The sequence below is a fragment of the Lycorma delicatula genome, chromosome 13, assembly GCF_047948215.1.
Source record: "Lycorma delicatula isolate Av1 chromosome 13, ASM4794821v1, whole genome shotgun sequence".
NCBI classification, from domain to species: Eukaryota; Metazoa; Arthropoda; class Insecta; order Hemiptera; family Fulgoridae; genus Lycorma; species Lycorma delicatula.
This window is the reverse complement of record NC_134467.1, coordinates 28,710,725-28,731,712: the sequence shown is the minus strand read 5'-3', so window position 1 is coordinate 28,731,712 and position 20,988 is coordinate 28,710,725. Positions and strand designations below refer to the sequence as shown.

The following is a 20,988-nucleotide window of genomic DNA, read 5'->3' as shown; positions in this document are numbered from 1 at the left end:
TTATGTAATCTGATAGAGGAATTTGCCTATAGAGACTGACCAAGAGTATTTATAAAGTATTATAAGCCTAATGATTTAAATATATATTAAAGTTAACCCAGGTTTCCTAGTTACTTTTAAAATACAATTAAAAATAAACACCTGATATAAATAATACAAAAATCAAACTGAAAAAAATTAATTAGTCACCATGAAGAAGGATTGATAATTAGTTCCTCAAAAGGTCTTTAGATGAAAATGTTTCATTAATTTGAAACGAAATTGTCAAATAATTTTTGAGTTTTTTCAATTTTCTTTTTCTTTTGAGTTTTTTGCACTACCATTGTAGTAGCTTTTTTTCTTATATTTTATTATTTATACTTAACCCAATGTAAATTTAAATGGTTGAAAAAATCTTTTAAATAATTGATGTGTAATAAGAATGAAAGAAAGTTAATTGAGTTTTATTTTGTAATTTTTCATATAATAGTTGATTTCTTTTAAGATCTAATTTACTTATTATTCAGGTCACGATAATACAACAGTTACAAACATCTGTTCTTTCATGACACAACTGGTATAATTAATCTTGTTCAACAAAGCTCATAATGAATTTATATCATGTAAATTAATTGCACATTGAAAATTAAGATCTTGTATATATAATTTTTTTACAATTTTTTTTATGACAAAAATTATTTTATCAAGTCCAGTAATTTATAATTAGAAAAAAGTAGACCGTACAACACTCATGACTGGAATAAAAACTAGATATTTAGGATCATGTTAATAAAAATTTGTTCCTCAAAATATTTAGTATAAATTATAAAAATCTTGAATAACTTTCGTAATCTTCATAACTAAGCTTGTGTTGAAATATTATGGTTGTGTAATATTCCCAAATAATAAATTTGATTTTTCAGAAAACAAAAGTGAGCTATGACATCGCTATTTGACATTCATAGATATTTTTCATGTAGACTAACATTCTGTCAATTATCAGTTACGTTTTACGTTCTTTTATTTATATATTATTAAATAAGTCATTTATATATAATAAATAAAAACATAAATTATTTAAGTTTATAAATGAGCAGCCTAATAAATGCAAGAAAAATAATCATTTATTCCTTGAAATAAATATATTTCTCTCTATGAATAAGATAATAGAACTACTTGAATTTATTTCCAATAAATTCACGTATTTGATTGTACAAAATTAACATTACTTTAATGTTGAATTTTTGCTTTCTCAACTATATCATTACATCGTACAGCTATACAGTACGCTACATTAAGGAAAGTTTGCTAATCAAGTCAGTTATTTCATGACAAAGTTTTTTTTTACAGATCTAGACAATTTATGTGTCACCTAACCAAAAAACACAATTTTAGTTGTAAAATTTTGAAGTATATATGTTGGCCTATATTTTGCTTGATATCACCAAGCAAGAGACTGTTTTGGATGAAATTTAGCATGACAATTTCTGTATACAGGGCATTGATTTCATTAAAATTTGATCACAACTAGTCAAGGTGCCTGGAGGAAATAGACATAATAAGTCCCACGATAAAGGTTAGGTCATTTTTTTTACATACTTTAATGTCTCTTAGGTGGCTAAGATGGTTTCCGATGTTCTTCAGTTTTATTCAAACACTCATAAATGTACAGAAGCCAGAATTCCTTTCTTTTTTTTTGTAATTTCTGGATCAAAGTCACATTCTTGTGAATTCATTCATTCATAGTGTTTTATCATTAGGACAGATCCTACCACTTCTGCTGCTCTCCAGCTTGTTCTATCCTTTACTAATGTCTTTGTTTATGCATATTTTCCCTTTTCCATAATTCCATCCATCATTTGAAATCTCTTCCTTTCCTTCCATTCACTGAGCCTTTTATCGCATCCACTAATTCCTTCTTTTCACACAATGTCCTAGCCAGTTCCTTTTCCTATATTCAGACACGTTTAGCATTTTCCTGTTCTTTCTGATTCTTCTTAATACTTATTCATTTGTTACATGGTCTAATATTATAAGTGCATTTACTGCTGAACTGTACGCTATCAATAAGGCTTTGAATATCGTTAATCCACAATATTGCCATATCCTTATTTGCAGAAACTTGTGCAGTGCTCTCCAAGCTTTAGAAGATTTATATTCTAAACATCCTCTCGTTACTGAGATCTGTAATACAATCGCTGAGTTGGACCATTGTAACACCCAAGTGACTTTCTGCTGGATACGTAGCCACTTGGGAATTCCGGGTAATGAATGTACAGATTCTGTTGCTAAAGATACATGTAGTTAACTATCCTCCATTGCTCATATTATTAATTCTGACTTTATTAATTGTGTAAAACATACTATTCATATAAAGCGGCAAGGTGACTGGACTGCTGCAATTGATAACAAACTTTGATTTATCAAAGATTATCATGGAACTCCTCATGCAGAAAAGTTTGCCAAGAGGAAGTGGTCCTCTTGTATGAAGTGGTGCTGATTGTGGTTGAAACATATGAGAGTTACTGACGAGTTTTTGGTGTCAAGAGAAAACACTCTTAGGCATAACGATGCCTATGATACGACAGCCGCTTGACTATGTGCCCATCCTTGTGGATTGCATAAGTTATGTGGCCTCGCATCTTAATTATAAATTGCCCAGAAACATTCGATGAATTCTGGGAATCCTGGGAACGATAAGAAAATTTTAGACCAGCTGTTGTTATTTTTAAGACCATCTGTTTATACTTGGATATTTAATTTACTGAAGAGTGTATCAGTTCTTTATTCTAGTTGCCTTGTAACAGTTGCAAGTTTATTATTTTAATTAAGACATAAAATGCAATATCTTTTGTTTTATTGCAACAAATATGTCATGTCAGGGCGATGATAATGTCGAAGTGTTTTTCACCCAAAAAAAAAACAAAAACACGGTCTTGCCATCATACATTTATCATTCTGTGCCACAACCGTATCTCAAAAGTCTCAGTTCATTTTCTGTCTCCCTTTCTCATCATCCATGTTTCAGCGCCATAGAGCATCACACACCAAATAAAACATTTCATTAATCTCTTCCTTAACAGTAAGTTTAAAGTTAAAGCAGTCTTCCCTTCTTATTAAATGCCTGCTTACTTTTTGATATTTTTGTTTTAATTTCTACTGTGCAATATCATTAGTTAACTAAATTTTAGCTAAAACTAAACTAAATTTTAATAAGCTACTGTTACTAAATTTTAGAAAGCTAAATTTTAGTTTCCTAAGTACTGAAATTTCTTCACCTGCTCTAAAACTTTATTTCTTAATTGCAATCCAAGAATGGAAAATATTCTCTTTTCCACCTGATATCATACATTTCATCTTCTTTTTATTTATCCTTATACCCTGTCTTTCACAAGCTTCATTTAAATTACCAGACATTTCATTTAGTTTATTTGGACTATCCTCCAACACCACCACATCATCAGCAATGTTTTTTTTTTTATGATAGTTGACAAAGCATATGAGAAATTTACTCTTGATTTTTTTTTCACGTTTTGCCTGAAAGAATCTTTACTAAGTTGATATTATGTATAAATATTTTCATATATATATATATATATATATATATATATATATATATATATATATATGTATATACATGAAGCAATGTTTAATAACCTTGAGTTATGATACAAAGCACTGTTTCTTCTTAATAATTAAACATACATGTATGATTAACATCAAATAGTAATATGGTAAACCAGCAGTACAAACAATACTGCAAATTCACATTAGTTTAACATACACTTGTTTATTGTCTTATAATGAATATTCAAAGTAAATTACAAAGCTATTATATTAATTCTATAAGCTTTTAATTAAAATATATATAATGTTTTACAAAATTAAATGTAATTTTTGTTTAATAGATCAATATATGGTTTTCTTGTTTATATGTATTTTTTTCATTTTTTAAATTCAATGATTATACTTTGATTAAATAATTTAAATTTGTATAAAGACAAATGAAATGAAATTTATAATTTAAATCTTTTTAAAAAAAAACTTACAACCATCATCAGTGATTGGTATAACTTCACCTCCTGTTATCAGTTGATATCATTGCTGGTAATTTTTTTTTAATTAAAGAAACATGTATGAAGAGAAACATACATGTATTCATTCATGTATGAAGAGAAACCTGTATGTATGGTTAAATATATGAAATTATGTATGTTAAATAAATGAATCTTTTATTTTGATTCATTCAAAGTAATAAATTACATTAGATATGAATTAATAGGTGTTAATATATGGATAAAAAGGAAATTTTCCCACCATTTGCTGTATGAACGAAGGGTAAAAGAATGAACCTTTATCAGAACATAAAAAAAAAATTGTAAAATATTTAAAAATAGATGTGTTTAAACCCAATATTATTATTTATTAAAATATAAACATAATATAATATTAAGAAAAATATATGAAGATATTAAATATAAAAATAACTATTACGTAATTCATAATTCAGAAGACATTAATAAGAATTATTTATGTATATATATATATATATATATATATATATATGTTGAACATGAAACAAAAATTCAGTGCATTTTAATTTTTTAATTAGTTATTTAAAAATGAATCTGCGATTAATATTATTTCTATAAAAGAAAATCATTTAATTGTATTTTAATAAAATTGATTGAAGGATTTTTTTGATTTAATAATTTATTAAAATGGCAGTGGAAGCAAAATAAGATCTTTTCTTATAAACCAAAATATTTTGTTGAATTATATGAAAATATTTTTTGTTATCGGTTTGATAATTATATTTGACAATTCTTTTTAGCAATGATTGCACTCTCATAAATATAAGGAAGGATGATTTAACATTTTTAATTTTCTAAATATTTTACACAGTTCATACTTACAAGCACCAAGTTGATTCAGAATATCTGTTATGAGAGCTCTCTATTGTTATTAAGATATGCTGTTTTTTTGTTTGTATTTTTAGAACATCAAGATTGTAATCAGTGTTGTTGGTTTTATTATCTGTCTGTATGAGGTCGTTAGGAAATGCTGACTTTATGTTAATGTAAGTATTTTTTAATTGTTAATTGTTTTTTTTTTCTTTTAAACTGTGTCACATTTGATCAAGGTAGAACATTTTGTAATCAGAACAGATTATTTGATATATTTCTAGATAGTTGTTTTCTGTCTATGTTGATTTATTTCGTTGTATCAATTTTTTTTTTTAATTTATGAACTAATTTCTTTGAATGCACCTCACAGATTGGGAATGGGGAATAATTTTTTTCATATTCTCCCAGTATATGGCTTTAGCATATAATTCTAATAATATTAATCAAATTTGGCAAAACTTCGACAAATTGTGTTTTTGAAAGGTGGCATACCACTTAAGTATATTTAGAAATATTATGATTATATTAGTTTATTTATTTAAAAAGTTTTTTTTAAATTTTGAAAATGAGTGAAAATAAAGAAGAAATTTGAAATATTTTGAAATTCTATTACAAAAAAAGGGAAGAATACAATTCAGGCTACCAAAAAAAAATTTGTGACGTATATGTACATATAGTGCGTGTGACGCAAAGTTATTTCAAGAGTTTTCAGTCTGGGAATTTTTATATCAATGATGTACCTTTCGCTGATCGGCTAATAACTGAAAACATTGATGTAATGATAAAAAAAATTGAACAACAGTGACATATTAGCAATCGTGATAGCAATAATAAACAGAAACCATAAAACAATTTTAAATCATTATGAATATAAAAAGAATTGATTTTTGAGTGCCGTGTGATATTTAAAAATGAAAAATTTAGTGGATTAAATTTCCATCAGTGAATTGTTGCTAAAAGGGAACAATCTATAAAATGGCTCATTACTGGTGATTAAAAATAGATCATGAACAAAATAATGAATAGAAAATATTGTTGAAGCAATGTGAAATTCTGCAGTTGTAAAGACAGTTGTAAAGACAGTTGTAGACAGTTGTAAAGCCGCTGAAAGGTAATAAAACATAGCTGCTGGCTTCCTGAGATTCTTAGCCCTGCAGAGATTGGCTGAAGGATCTGATGGTGTTATGGATAGAATAGCAACCCGGGTAGCCAGGGGTCCGTCTGAGTGTTTATTTTTCCATCAAGCCCCCAGTTAGCTGAGATATTTGCTGTTAGGATGAGAATGATGTTGAGAACTATGTGATGGAGGTGTGGTGTGGAAGAGTATGGGCGGGCATTGATCTCACTCCTGAAAGCAAACCACAAGCAGAGAGAGGTAGGCTTTGAAATTAGAAGCTTATTAACAATTTTTGAATCTGTTTCTTAATTTTTGAGTAAATCAAAAGGAAATTGAATAAATTGAATTGTATAACAAAATTGTCATTCTTGCAATCAACATTAGTTTTATAGATATGAGAATAGTATTTTCGGTGTTTAAAGGCTCAATCAAGTAATAATCTGAGTGTATAGTCTAAGTGAAGTTAGATGTAGGAAGACCCACCGGGTTGGTCTAGTGGTGAACGCGTCTTCCCAAATCAGCTGATTTGGAAGTCGAAGGTTCCAGCGTTCAAGTCCTAGTAAAGTCACTAATTTTTACACGGATTTAAATACTAGATCGTGGATACTGGTGTTCTTTGGTGGTTGGGTTTTCAATTAATCACACATCTCAGGAATGGTCGAACTGAGACTGTACAAGACTTACACTTCATTTACACTCATATATATCAACCTCATTCATCCTCTGAAGTATTATCTGAAAGGTGATTACTGGAGGCTAAACAGGAAAAAGAAAAGAAAGATGTAGGAAGAGTTTTTGTCTGAAACCTTCGGTATTAGAGGAAGGCATGGGGATTACATTTCCATGAATCAGTTAATTTGATAGTTGAAGATTGTAGGTTATGGTATGTGGTTATAGTTTGAAGAAGCTATATAAAGTTTATAAGTTGTATAAATACACTGATGGAAATGTCTTCCAAGAAATTGGCTTTGGTAGCATTCTAACAGAAGTCAAACTGATGACTGTAATTGTAATCAGGTTTAGAGGATCTAAAAGATGACCTCTTTTAACCCCATCAAGGTTAGAAACAGAGGGGTTGATTTGGAGGCCAAGATTACCATAAGGCAGGTGTCTTCCCCTACAGGGGTTCAGGTTGTAAAGTCAGGATTGATGCCAAGAAAGATATGTTTTATGGTGGGATTGAAAAGTAATTGTTCGCTATGTCTTGTTGCTGTCTAGTCAAACAATTCATTCTAACCTCTACTGTCAACAACTGGAAAGATTACACCAAGCAATTGAGATAAACAACTAGAATTGATCGATAAGAAAGGTGTGGTTTTCCAAACATCTTTGTTGACTGGTTGAAAATTGAGAGAGCATGTAAGTTTTGATGGATCCACTATGTAGTCCTGATTTTGCACTGTCAAACTATGATTTGTTTTAGTCTCTAAAGTACTCTTTTAACGGGATAAAGTTCGCTTCAAAAGAGACAATTGAAAATCACTTATCACAGTTTTTTGTTCAGAAAACATATAAGCTCTACTACAATAATAGGTTTATATTTTATCTTAAAAATTTGTAAAAGATGGTCAATCAAAATATCATATTTGGTTTAATAAATGTCATTTGAAATATAAAAAGAAAACCTTGTTTTACTTTTGTTTAAAATACGAAGAAACATTTTCCCCAATCTTATATTTATGAATGTTAACATGAAGTATTTTATGTTTTGTTTATTTTTATTTTGTAAAGAATTGTGTCATAAAGTGTTCTGTTATATCCATTTGTAAATGCTTGGTATGTTATTATATGTTTAGTTTGTCTATGTCATCTTCAGGTGATATTTTTCAGAGTAGTAAAATATATTACTCAAATTTGAAGTAATAATTTAACATTTATAATTTCCACTAAAGACAGGATTTATGCCAAGAAAGATGTGTTTTATGGTGGGATTGAAAAGTAATTGTTCGCTATGTCTTTTTGCTGTCCAATCAAGCAATTCATTCTAACCTCTACTGTCAAGTAATGTTATCCAACATTACTATCATAGTGTTAACATAACATTACTATCCAAGTAATGTTATTAAAAAAAATTACCTTCAAACAGAGTAGTGTGCTTATAGCACTTGCTTACAACTTATTTTACTCTATTTATGTTGTGTATTTATACAGTTTAATAAAAATTTATACTTTTCAGCCACTTTAAATACACAGCCATGAAAGGTCATTCGTACAACTATTAATGATTTATGTTTAAAATTCAGTAATAATTTAAATAGTAATGATAATGATCTTTAAATACTTCTAAGATGATATTAATAAAAAGATAATTGTTTGTCAACTATGTCAATCTGTATTCTTTTATCCCTTTTTGAATGTACTTCACGAAAAAAAATGGTATATCTGATTTTTATGTAACTTTCTCTTAAAGGTTCATTAAAATTGTAATTTTTTTAAAAGTTTTATTGAAACAAATAAGTCTAATAGTTTAAATTTTATTTTGTAGACTGAAAGACTTTTAAGGACTTAAGAAAGGTTTACATATAATAGTATTAGAAGTAAGAATTGAATTATTTTCTTGGTTCAGTTTTATATTTTTGCAGTTTTTTTATTAACATATAATACATTTTTCACATATCTAGGATAAAATTATTAATATTTACCTGATTATTATTAATTTAGAATATTTTTCTTTGTTCTATTTAAAGAAATTTATTTAAAACAAAATAATATTAACTTTTGCTGTAATAAAATTGTAATGTTTTTTTTCAAATGAACTACTATAAAATAAAATATATTTCTTTATATTAATTATAAATTTTATAAAATAAAATTGTTTTTTTTGGTCTGTTGATATGTTTACATTTTTATTAATTTTTTTTTTTTTTTTTTTTTTTTTAATTAATTCATTATAAATAATAGTATTATAATATTAAAATTAGTAAAAACAATTAATTAATTCAATGAAATAATATACAACATTTTAAATTTTTGAATGTATTCTACAATGTTAGATCTTTGATAAATAATCTAACCTAACCGTAATATATTCTAATCCTATCTTACCTCCAGAATTGTAAATATTTATATGTTTAATAATAATTTTTCAAAAAATTCAATTTTTAATTTAAAATAATACATTTATTTGATTTTAATAATAAATTATTGATTTACTTTTAAATATATATGCAGAAAATGTTTAAAATATCATTCAATAAATTGTTATGGTAATATAAACTGCTATGGTCGTAAGCTTATTGGCAACATGTAATGATTAAAAACTTAATGTGTGACTTTGTTTATCTATATGAACTGGTTTATAAAAGAACTTATTTTTGACCATTATTATTTATCTTATTTCACATAGTTCAATTTTTATGTTTATTCATCAAAATGTCAGAGTATTGCAGAATTATAAGATTGTAAGGGAATGCTGTTTACCCAGATTATCTTACCAAAACAAATGAATTATTGTATTTTATATTAAATTATACAATCTATAGCAAATATAGTCTATTAATTCAATAACAGTATGTTTTATTTTTTAATTTAAAAATAATTTAAAAAAAATATATATAATGTGACAGCCTAGGAAATGTATATTCTCAAAATTTATTGATTCAAAAAGGTTTATACCAACTCTCATGATTTTTTTTTACACTACCTTGTGTAAATATTATAAAAATGATTTGTTTTTAATAAAATTAATATAACAGAGAGAGAGAAACTAGTAAAGTGTAGAACTGACTTAGCTGTTTTGCATGTTAAAGAAAGATTCATGAAAGAGGCTGGAATATATTTATGAAATAGATAAATTTTATTTGTATGAATATGAAAAAGAGGAAAGATAATGAGAATTGCATTACTCTTCTTCTTTTTCTTCAGCTCTACAGTCTCTGGGGGGGGGGGAGGAGCTTTGACCTCTGTTACAATGGGTGGTGCACCCATTCTGGCACAGGTGCTGTCCCAGAACATCATTCCGGCACTACTTTTAGAAAGAAATAAAAAAAGTTGTCCTTTCTCATAAAATTTGTTTATCTTAAATTCTGGCTTACATTTTATTTTAATATAAAAAATATAACCAAAATTATAAAAATTAGATCATGCGAAAATGGTTCTTGCTTTTGAATATCTATAGGAATTGAAATTTAACCTGCCAGGTTGGTCTAGTAATTAAACTCATCATTGCAAATCAGCTGTTTTCAAAGTTGAGAGTTCTAATCCTATTAAGGTTCAAATCCTAGTAAAGGAAGTTACTTTTATATGGATTTGAATACTAGATCATGGATACCGGTGTTCTTTGGTGGTTGGTTTCAATTAACCATACATCTCAGGAATGATCGATCTGAGAGCTGTACAAGACTGCACTTTAGTTACAATCATACATATCATCCTTATTTATCTTCTGAAGTAATATCTTATGGTGGTTCCAGAAGCTAAACAGAAAAAAAAGGAAATGAAGTTGAGATTTCTAAGGTTCAAATCGAGGTTAAAATCAGTTACTTTTATACAGATTTGAATAGTAGATTGTGGATAACCTGTTTTTTGGTGGTTGAGTTCTAATTAAGCACACATCTCAGGAAAGGTCGATCTGAGACTGTACAAGACTACACTTCATTTACATTCATACATATCAATCTAATTCATTCTCTGAATTAATACATTACAGTGGTTCCAGAGACTAAACAAAGAAAGAAAGTCATACGATGACAAAATATGTTGCTAAAAATCTAATTCATAAAATAAAGTTATACATTTGACATGATAAAGGCAAGCCCTGCTTTTTCTCAATGTAAACATCCAAATAAAGTGCATTTTTCATAACATTGACACTTAGCTAGCTACCTGTGTCTGTGGACCATGGTCTTGCAGTATATTATAAAACAAAATCAAACATTCTGATACTGGAAAATTTACGAGAGAAATCCTGGTTACAGGTCTTCTCTAATTCATCCTGTTATCAACATCCTTTCCAGCCTCTGTCACCAAATCTCCTGTCAATTAATCCAGTCATCTCAGTCTAAGTCTTCCCTTCTTTCTTCTGTCTGTTATGCAGTTTTTCTTCAGTATTTTCTTTCATATTCTCATTTCATTCAATCTTTCCAACTTGTTCTTTAGGGTTTAATAAATTTAAGAATATTTTCTCCAGCTACAAGAATTTCAATTCAACATTTTTTCTAATACTCCAATGATCTCTTGAATGGAACTATAAATTCTATGAATTATCTTTCTTCCAAAAATTTTGCTTTGATCTATTGTTGATTTTTCTTGTTTCACAACCATTCATGGCAATAGGAATACTAGGTATATTTTGAAAATATATAAAAATTTGCAGTCAGTAATGATTATATTACTTCACGGCTAATTTATTTTTTTAGATTGGATTAGTGAATTAAGATTATAAAAAGTTATTGAAAAAAAAATTTTATGTGTGTGTGTGTGTGTGTGTGTGTATATACACATTTTTATGAACATAATAAACTATTAAAATCTGTAATGTATTTAAAAGTAAATCAATCATGTTTATTGAATGTATACAGTAGTCATAATTAGCTTCCAATAATAATTAAAATTAATTAATGATATTGTAAATAACATAAATGAATCGGTGTTATTATATGTGAATATGATATGTGTAAGTGTACAGAGAACTAAAAAATATAAATTAATGATGTATTTATATTATTTAGGTTATATAAAATAAACTTTCCATTGTATAGATAAAAAGTATATAAACTGTAATCATGAGGTAAATTTTGAGTAAATCAATAACTCTCTTCTTCCAACAATTTTTGTTTATAAATAATGAGTATATATATATATATATATATCAAGATTTACTGAGCCCTGATCTTGATAACATCAGGGGTGCACTGGAGTTGGAAAACCATTCCTGAACTACTTTTTGAGAGAAATAAAAAAATTGTCCTTTCACATAAAATTTGTTTAACTTATAGTCTGGTGTACTCTTTATTTTAACATTAAATATTCATTTTTATAACATTTTTTAATGTAAGTTATTATCATTTCCTTCAGTGGTAAGTGATCAAGGAAACTGTTGTGAATTATAGAAATCAGACCAAATGAAAATGGTCCTTGCTTGTGAATATCCGTAAATTTCTAAAAAACTAATCACAAAAAAAATTAAACATTTGACATGAAAAAGAAAGATTTTACTTCTTATCTATGTAAACATAGAAATGAATATTCATTTTTCATAACATATTCATGTAACTAATTGCCTGCAGCTGTGAACTATATTCTTGCAGTCTGAACAAATTCAAACGGAAAATATGGAAATATACAGTAGCAGAAAATTTACAAGTGCACCCCTGATAGTCTCATATATATAAATGTGTGTATGTATTACCTGCTATGTACTTCTATTTTGTGGATTATCAGTTCCAATTTATATTAACTAATCATTAAATAAAATAACTAAACAGAACTCATCAGTTGAAAAATATTATTTAATTTTTAAATAAATATTATTGTTTTAGTAAAATATACATCAGTCTGCGCAAAAAATTCTGTAGTCGTTGAATAATTGGGTCGTGTAATCAACATTCATATTTTGTTAATATAACTATTCACACATTTTGATTGATCAACTTCACTTTTCCTTGTGTGTGTGTGTGTGTGTGTGTGTGTGTGTGTGTGTGTGTATATATATATATATATATATATATATATATATATATTTTAATACTAAAGCGTTTTCATATTATAATTATTATTATTTGGACATATTACAATTTTACAGTGAAAAAAATAATCTTTTGATAACTATAATAATTGGTATAATTTCTAATTAAAATGGTTTACTTATAATTAAATAAATTAAAACTTTATTTCATTTCTTTAATAATTTTCACTTGTATTTATATTTTTCTAATAAATTTTCTAATTTTTTTCATTTTTAAAAATACAATACCAATTTTTATATTTGGCAGCTTCAATAAGTGAAAATTTAAGTCATAATCATATTTAAGTGGTGGTCATATAACAAATAAGACCAAAATAATTTTTAAATCAATGAAGGATTTAAATATTATAAATGTTTAACTTAAATCTTACTTATGATGTGTAGGGTTAATCCAACCATCTCCTTTAATAAAATGCTCCAGTGGGGCAATTCAAAAATGTTAAATGCAGTATCTCCAAGAAATATATATAATTTTAAAGATCTTATTTAATGAAGGAAAACTTGGGTTGCCCTCCATTATTCTCTCGCAATATATTTTGTGTGTATTTCTGATAAAAAATTGCATTAGCATTAAGGCAAAATTCTTTTTAAAATTCGTGAGTGTTACATTAAACAAAAATTAGTGAACAATGTGCAAAAAAAATTGCAAAATTGAAATTATTACAAATTAATGAAAGCTGAAACTGGGACAATATTTGAAACAATAGGTAAATTAACAATTAATGTAATCCACCTTACCAGCACATTGATATGTACTCTAGAACTTTCGACCTACTCGAAAGCCATCATCAGGAGTTAAGATTAATAATTTAGAGTCAAATGTTTAAAAAAATCATACTTAAAAATTTTAAAAACTGTCATGACTGTCTGAGTCCTACTAGTATACTAAGAAATTAATATTTGAAACATTGAATACCTACATATGAACATAAAAATTTATTGCATAGGCCAAAAAGTGGCAATATCTTCCAGAAATGCTTGAAACACATCACTATCTTAATGCTATTTTAAACTTTTCCACAGGAATGAACATGAATTTGAGTTATAAATTTTGTTAATACGTCCAGCAATAAATATATTATAAATCATGGAGTAATGACATTTGAAAGACAGGAACATAACAGAGGTGACTAAAAACTGCAAAAAGTAGTTGCTGTTTTCTTCCTGTTTTACAATGTGATGATCAAATAATTCTAAAAATCCAGTATAATTTTTATTACATAACTGCCCAAAAAGGAGTGTAATGTATTTAGGGTGTATGTTTGCATGTATGTATATTTGTTCTACTCTAGCAGCTCAATGGCTGAAGCAATTTAGATGTATTGCTTTGTATTAGAATCCTTACATTACCAAGAGTGTCATAGTCTATATAAATATGTATATATATATATATATATATATATATATAAAAATATATTTGTAGTTGTGGAGATTTGCTGGTTAAAGCACAAATTTTAATGAATTGATGAACTGTAAACTGTGAGTCTTTATTACTGTGTGATTTGAATTTGAACTGACTGATTTAAATCAGTTGAATGAATAATATTGCAAAAATAATAGAATTAAATTTAAATTAAATTAAATTAAATAATTTTAAAAAATTTGTGTTTAATAATAATGGGTTTCCTGTTTGGGACTGGATGTGAGGCTAGAGTGGTGAGGTGACACGAGCACCTAGTGCAAGGTTAGACCAATCATCACCATCAACTGATAACAAATATGTTGCCCCTGGGGCGCTGTTTTGGGAGATTTTGTTACAATATTTCTGCAAACTATTGTCCAATTCCCAAAATTCAAACAGGGTATTTGTTTGTAGGTTAAAGGACCTTTTGCATGCACCAGGTACATGCTCGATTAATTAGATTATGGTTATTCAGAAATTTGCTAGTATAATACAAAATCATGAACAAAAAGAGTAATGTTTGTCAGCAATTTTTTTTTGGCAGTCGTGTTTTTTAATTTTTATATTTATTTATCTCCTGTTTCAGGTAGGGCTATTTTCTTCTCTAAGTTATCAATACAGCTTCTTTTTCTTAAAGTAAAAAATTTCTTTGGCTATTATCACCTGAAAAACATAGGTAAAATAATGCTGCTCTATAGAAAAAATAGTACTTTTAAAAAAAAAAAATTTTTTTTAAAATTGTTATATGTTTGGCATACATAAACAAGAAAAAATACTGATGGACTATAAAGAGATCCCATAAGTAAATAGAAGATAGAACTAAGTAAAGATAGATATAAACATCCATTGTTTAGAAATATAAAATAAATGAAAAAATAGTGAAGCTTATAATATAAAGATAGAAATTAAAAAAGAATGTTAATAAGATTTAAATAGCTAAAAGAATAGATTTTCAAATATCCTCTGGAAAAAACTGAATGCTTGTTCAATATACAACATCAGCCCAGGAAATTAGAAAACAAGTTACGGTAAAATTAAAGTAGTTAAAAGATTTAAATACCAAGGAGAAATATTACAAAACAATGATGTGGAAAAACTAGAGTTACAAAACAAATAAACTGGAATTGGCATGTTGATAGACAAAAAACATCATCATCTGCCGCCAAGGACTAGCTTCTAGAACTGTACCACCCATCGTTATCTTGGTCTTCCAACCTTTCGCCTTCCTCTTAGAATGTAGTCTAGTGTATGTTTAGATAACCTAATATCTTTCATTCTCTGGACTTCAACCAGCCAGTTATCTCTGTGCCATTTAATTGTTTCATTGACAGCTATCACCTGGAGTTCATTCCTAATTCTGTCATTCCTGTATCTTTTCAACTTAGTCATTTGCTTTGCTGTCCTTAAAAATCTCATTTCAGCTGTCTGATATTGTTTTTTTTTTTTTTTTTTTTGACGTCATCCAGGTTTCACTCCCATAAGGAAAAGTAGATAATGCTAATGTTTTATAAAACTTCTTATTTTTATCAATGTGAGCTTTAGTTTTAAATCTCTTACAACTGTCACACAAGCTTGTTGAAATCTACATTTCTTGTTACCTATATCATTCATTACTTTTTAAATAAGAAATGTCACATCCTAAGAAAGTAAAAGTGTCACTTGTTCCAAAATCTTAAGTTTTTGATTATTTTAGATTGAACAGGTTCATTGCCAAAAAAAAGCCATGACTTTGGTTTTTGTGATGAAAACTTTACATTTTGGTTTTCATTATCATAGTAAATTTGTAGACAAGCAACTGGAGTTCATCTTCTGATTCACCTGAGAATTCACAAAAGAGAATTTAAGAAACAAAGAATAAACCTAATCAGTTTAAATAATGTAGTAATAGACACAGTTTAAATAATAGAACTAGACATAAAGGAACAGGCAATGTGTGACAGAGAAGATTTAAAAATAAAGTAATAGATTTCAAAATGAAATAGCTGATCATGGCAGAGTTATAGCATCTTGGCCTTTCATACACAGGTCCCAAGTTTGAATCCCGGTCATGCACAGTACTTTTCATATGCTAAAAATTTTTATTTTCATATTCCCATGAACAGACTTTTTTGTAAGCTTCTGTGGTGAATTAATTCATAATTTTAAAAAAAATTTATGAAATTTCCAGGAAAAAAGAAACAAAAAGAAGAGAACTTAAAACATAAGAATAAAACAGAAATTTCAACTAATGATTAAAATATTGGCAAAATATCAAAGGTTAAAAATTAAAATTTAGTGAGTTTTTTTTTTAATATGCTTTGTAGAAGATTAAATAAATTAGGTATAAATGATTTGCATTAGGAAAGAAACTGATAAATACATAACAAATTCAAATAAAAATTTTAATTGCTAGTATCATGACACCTTTTTATTTACTGTTTATATTTGTTGATCAGCAGTTTTTATTAATACAGGTGCTATTAGTTAATTTTAAATATAAATTTTCTCCCAAATTTTGGCATTTTCATTAGAACATTATAGAAATCCAATTTTTCACACATTTGCATGGGTGAACACTTAATTGGAAAAAGTTGATAAGTGAGAAATTTTGTATTCATAATTACAATAATTTTTTACTAAATTCCTAGATTTCTGTGTTAACAAATATTTTCGTATTATTTGTTAAATATTTTGATTTTACTCCCAACAGTAAACCAAAATATTAAAATTTCTTTAAGCATTGTCTCAAATAGTAAATGAAGCAAAGACGGAAGAAAGAAACACTAATAGAAAAAATTTGAAGAATGCTGTGTTACAATTTCAGATGTTTCACTAACCACCTTTTTGTAAAGATCTCTGATAACAATCTCTATTTTTTTTGCAAATTTTCCTTCATAAAAGAAAACCTTTTATAATTACTTAATACTTTATAGGGGATGGGGATTTACCATTAAAACTATCTCCCGAAAAAATATTTAGGGGTATATATGACAAAATATTGTTTCTCTTTTTTTACGTCAGTAGTTTTCCAGTTTTAAATCTAATAAGGTTGCCATTTTTCATATATTATAAATTAGATACCACATTTCCTGTAATATGTTGACATCAGAAAGGGCATTATTTATTTTTTTTTGTGGTTACTCCACCTTGGGGCTGGACTTGTAGCCTATGTACACAGCCTCAAAAAAGATTCAGGAAGAATTACTCATTCCTACACTTTTTCCACCATATTTGTATGGATAATTTTAACCACCATTGTGAATACCACATGACATGATCATTCGGTCTGCAGCATAGTCCCAACGATGTTCTCTGGAATAAGCACATCGAATTCTGTCAAGCATGCTTCCCTACCCTTTAGGAATCAATCGCACATGAACACTGTATATTCTGCCATATCCTTCTTCCCACAATAATCGAACTCCATGGTGGATCTCAGCGTCTGCAGGCACTGTTATACCTTAGAAACATCTAAGACCAATAAGGAACTGGGTCAGCTTGTACCCCACTCCCCATGTTTATGTCTCGGCCATTTCTGGAGGTTCGGGATCAGTCTGTGGATCCATATGCTCTTTATTGACTGATTCCATTTCTACTACCACCTGTGGACAAACAAAGACTCTGTATTCTGCCTTACCCATACCTCTGTTCATCTCCTTCTTTTGAACGAGTAGATTCAGGGATGCAAGACTGGCTACTACACCAGTGGCATCATCCTGGTTGGTCCTGTACCCTTGCATAGGAAGAACATCTGGCGATAAAAATCCTATCCAGGTAATTACAGAAGAAGAAGAAGAAAAGAAAATGAAGGCTAAAGTTATGAAAAAAAGTTTCAATTCTCCATATTTCGACAGTTTAAACATTATTTAACTGTAAGGATTTTCAGACACATATATTACTAATGCAGTAGTAATGATTTTTGTATAAAAATAATTTACATCTGATATCTTCTGTGTCAATTAATGGACTGAAAATGTAAAATGACTGTAAACCAGATAAGTTTGAATTTTATTTAAATTATGTAATATAAATAAAATGTTTTGTTAGCTACATTATTCATTAAAAATTTTGGTTTTACATTCATGATTAAAAACAGAGTCGATGAAATTCACTTACTGTTACTTATGCAGTTAGTATTATTGATAAATAATAATATATGAAAATTGCATAATTAAAAATTAGACTGAAGATAATTTAAAGATTAAAAGATATATCCCTCGCTATGTAAATTCTGTTGTATTTGGTCTTTCATTTATGTAAAATATTTGTAGTTTTACTTATTACTTTAAAGAGCATTTCATGTAGATTATTTTTAAAAAAATGATAATAATTAGTAAAAGGTCAGTTAAGACCTGTTGAAACTATATAATATTTTCATAGTTGAAACATATAGCAGCCAAGCTCAAAAAAATTATTTTTCACCGCATTGTAAATTATATATTGTTCATCTAAGACGTATATACAGACAGCATATACGGCTTTATTTAATTAACAATTTAATATACAATTTTATTTAACCACCAAATCATGATTAAATAAAATTGTAAAAAAAAATGTAATAATAGTTTTCAAAATTTCTAAAAAATACGCTCGTATGTACTGCTTGTTGAACAAATTATCATAGCGATGTTAAAATATGTTTTTAACATATTGGCTGTTGATTTATTGACAAATAAATATGGGTTCTTCAAATTGAAATTGTAAAAAATCAAGAATTCATTTCTAGAAAATGTCTATTGCTGAAGTTCAACAGACATCGATAGATGTCATTGAGTACTGTTTGTTATATTTTGTCTCTATCGAACACACTGTTATCGATATATTGTAATTGTACGATTGCAAATTTTGAACGTGTTTACTGTAACGGCTTTATTGATAGTGTAAACTAACCTCTCTTTCGTGTTCAGTATTATTTTGTATTTATATCATATTAACTTGTTTTTGTCCCAAAAAATATACCATTAATCTTAAAAAGAATATGTGTAATATTCAACTGATATAATATGGATTTTGTGAAAGTTGTAACTGAAATTTTTCGGACGCTGACAAAAAAAGAGGAGATTACGAATTTGATACAAGTTGTGATGGTATTTCGGATTATTTAATAGAAAACAGTAAAATTGTATTATATGCTGTAAAAACTTTGACTTGAAATAGGGTAGTCCATCTGATAATTGTAATAAACGTAGATTTTAGTGGAAGAGTTTTAATATCAAACATTTTCTTCTGTAACGTAATTCATTTTACTATTCAAATGTTTGAAATTTTAGGTTAGTACCATTATAACATACTTTATAAAATGTATTTTTTGTGTTAACTTAGTTATAATTAATTAATTTCAATCTAATAAATTTTTGTTTCCCATATTTTTATCTTTTATTGGTTCTAACAAGCTTGGAATTAAATTTACATAGTTATTATTAAATAATGATTAAATAAATTACCTTTAAAATGATACGGTATGATTTTATATACTCAAAAATAAATCAAAAGCTAGTTAAAAGTAAAGCACTCCCAAATTTAATGAACAGTCCTGTAAATTTATGATTTTGCTTCTACCACCAACATTGTTAACAAGTTAGTTAACTGTGTACTATAACTCACGTTTCATTCAAAAAATAAAAGTTAAGTTCTTGAACATATTCTATGCCTAATTTGGCTAACTGCACAACATCTGCCTAGATATGAAGGGTAATGAAGGATAACTTACCTTGAAAGTAAATATTTAATAGTTGACTGAAAAATACAGTTGAAATATTGTGTATTATGTATGTTATTATTTACTAGATAATGTTATTATATATGTTATAGTTAAGTTAATAATTAAAAACATTCATTTTGTATTATTATTTTATGTAAACATGTTTATAATACATACATATCTACATATTATCTTTATTAAAAAATATCTTTTTGTTATGTATTGTTATATTTTAAATAAATAAGTTATATTTTATAAATATTTAAGCATTAAATTACTAGTAATCCTCATGCATAATTTTTTACCATTTAGCTGCCAAAAATTTTAGAAAACAGTGTTTTTAGAATTTTAGTAAAAAAAGAGGAAAGTTTTATTATTTTATAGAGAATCTACAATAATCTCAATCTATATATTACTTAATAGTTTTTTATTTTGAAAACCGAAATATCTTAGCTAGAAAACGCATTTCCTTTGAAATTATATACACAATTTTTTTTTGTAGTGGGCAATAATCACATCGTAGACTTCATCTGTGATGGAAACACTGTTGTTGATGTACAACATGTAGTTCTGGTTAAAACACCTGTTGGTAGTACTTTTTTTGACATAAATACATTAATAAAAAATGAATTGTGTATGTTTATTTAGTTTGCTAATATTATCTGTTTGTTTCATTACATTTAAATTTGTTATCTAGATTATTGTATTTTTTTAAAATTTTTTCTGATAATTATATAAAATTTCAGACTCGCCTCTTTTTTTGATGAAATTTGAAATATATCTTATTTAGGACCGAAGTTATTTATTACAATTGAAATTATTTATCAGAACCCTTCACTAGAGTTATCTACAAGTGTAAATATGTTATTTTTGGATTAAATAATGTGCTTTCAGTGAAATTAAGAATGATATAAGACTAAATTAAGTTAGATTAATCTTAAGGTGTGGATTTTTATAAATATACGATATACATTATTTATGGAGTAAATAACTTGATTTAATTTAATTGTGTAAAGTAAGATTTAAGTCAAGTAAAAGTTTAGGACGGTTTATATGTAATTTATAAACTTGACAAACACTGTCATATATGTGATGAAGTCACAATTCAAGACTTCGGCCCAACTTAACCTTAAGCAAATCTAACCATATTCTTAACTAAATTTAACTGAAAAAAAATATTTAGTTATCAATTAATGTATATTACACATATTTAGTGCA

At 27.2% G+C, this 20,988-nt stretch overlaps 1 protein-coding gene across 5 annotated transcripts in view; it reads left to right on the top strand.

Moving 5' to 3' along the window:
* LOC142333582 (metabotropic glutamate receptor-like) overlaps positions 1–20,988 on the top strand; it is an 876,009-nt gene that overhangs the window by 836,573 nt on the left and 18,448 nt on the right. For 3 of the 5 annotated variants that reach the window (XM_075380889.1, XM_075380891.1, XM_075380892.1), the window contains exons 14-15: positions 4,979–5,059; positions 8,180–8,357. In XM_075380889.1, the coding sequence (XP_075237004.1) occupies positions 4,979–5,028 (50 nt within the window). In that variant the 3' untranslated portion in view covers positions 5,029–5,059; positions 8,180–8,357. Of the gene's footprint in view, positions 1–4,978; positions 5,060–8,179; positions 8,358–20,988 lie in introns of those variants that run through there. The other 2 variants (XR_012758640.1, XM_075380890.1) reach the window with 1 other exon arrangement.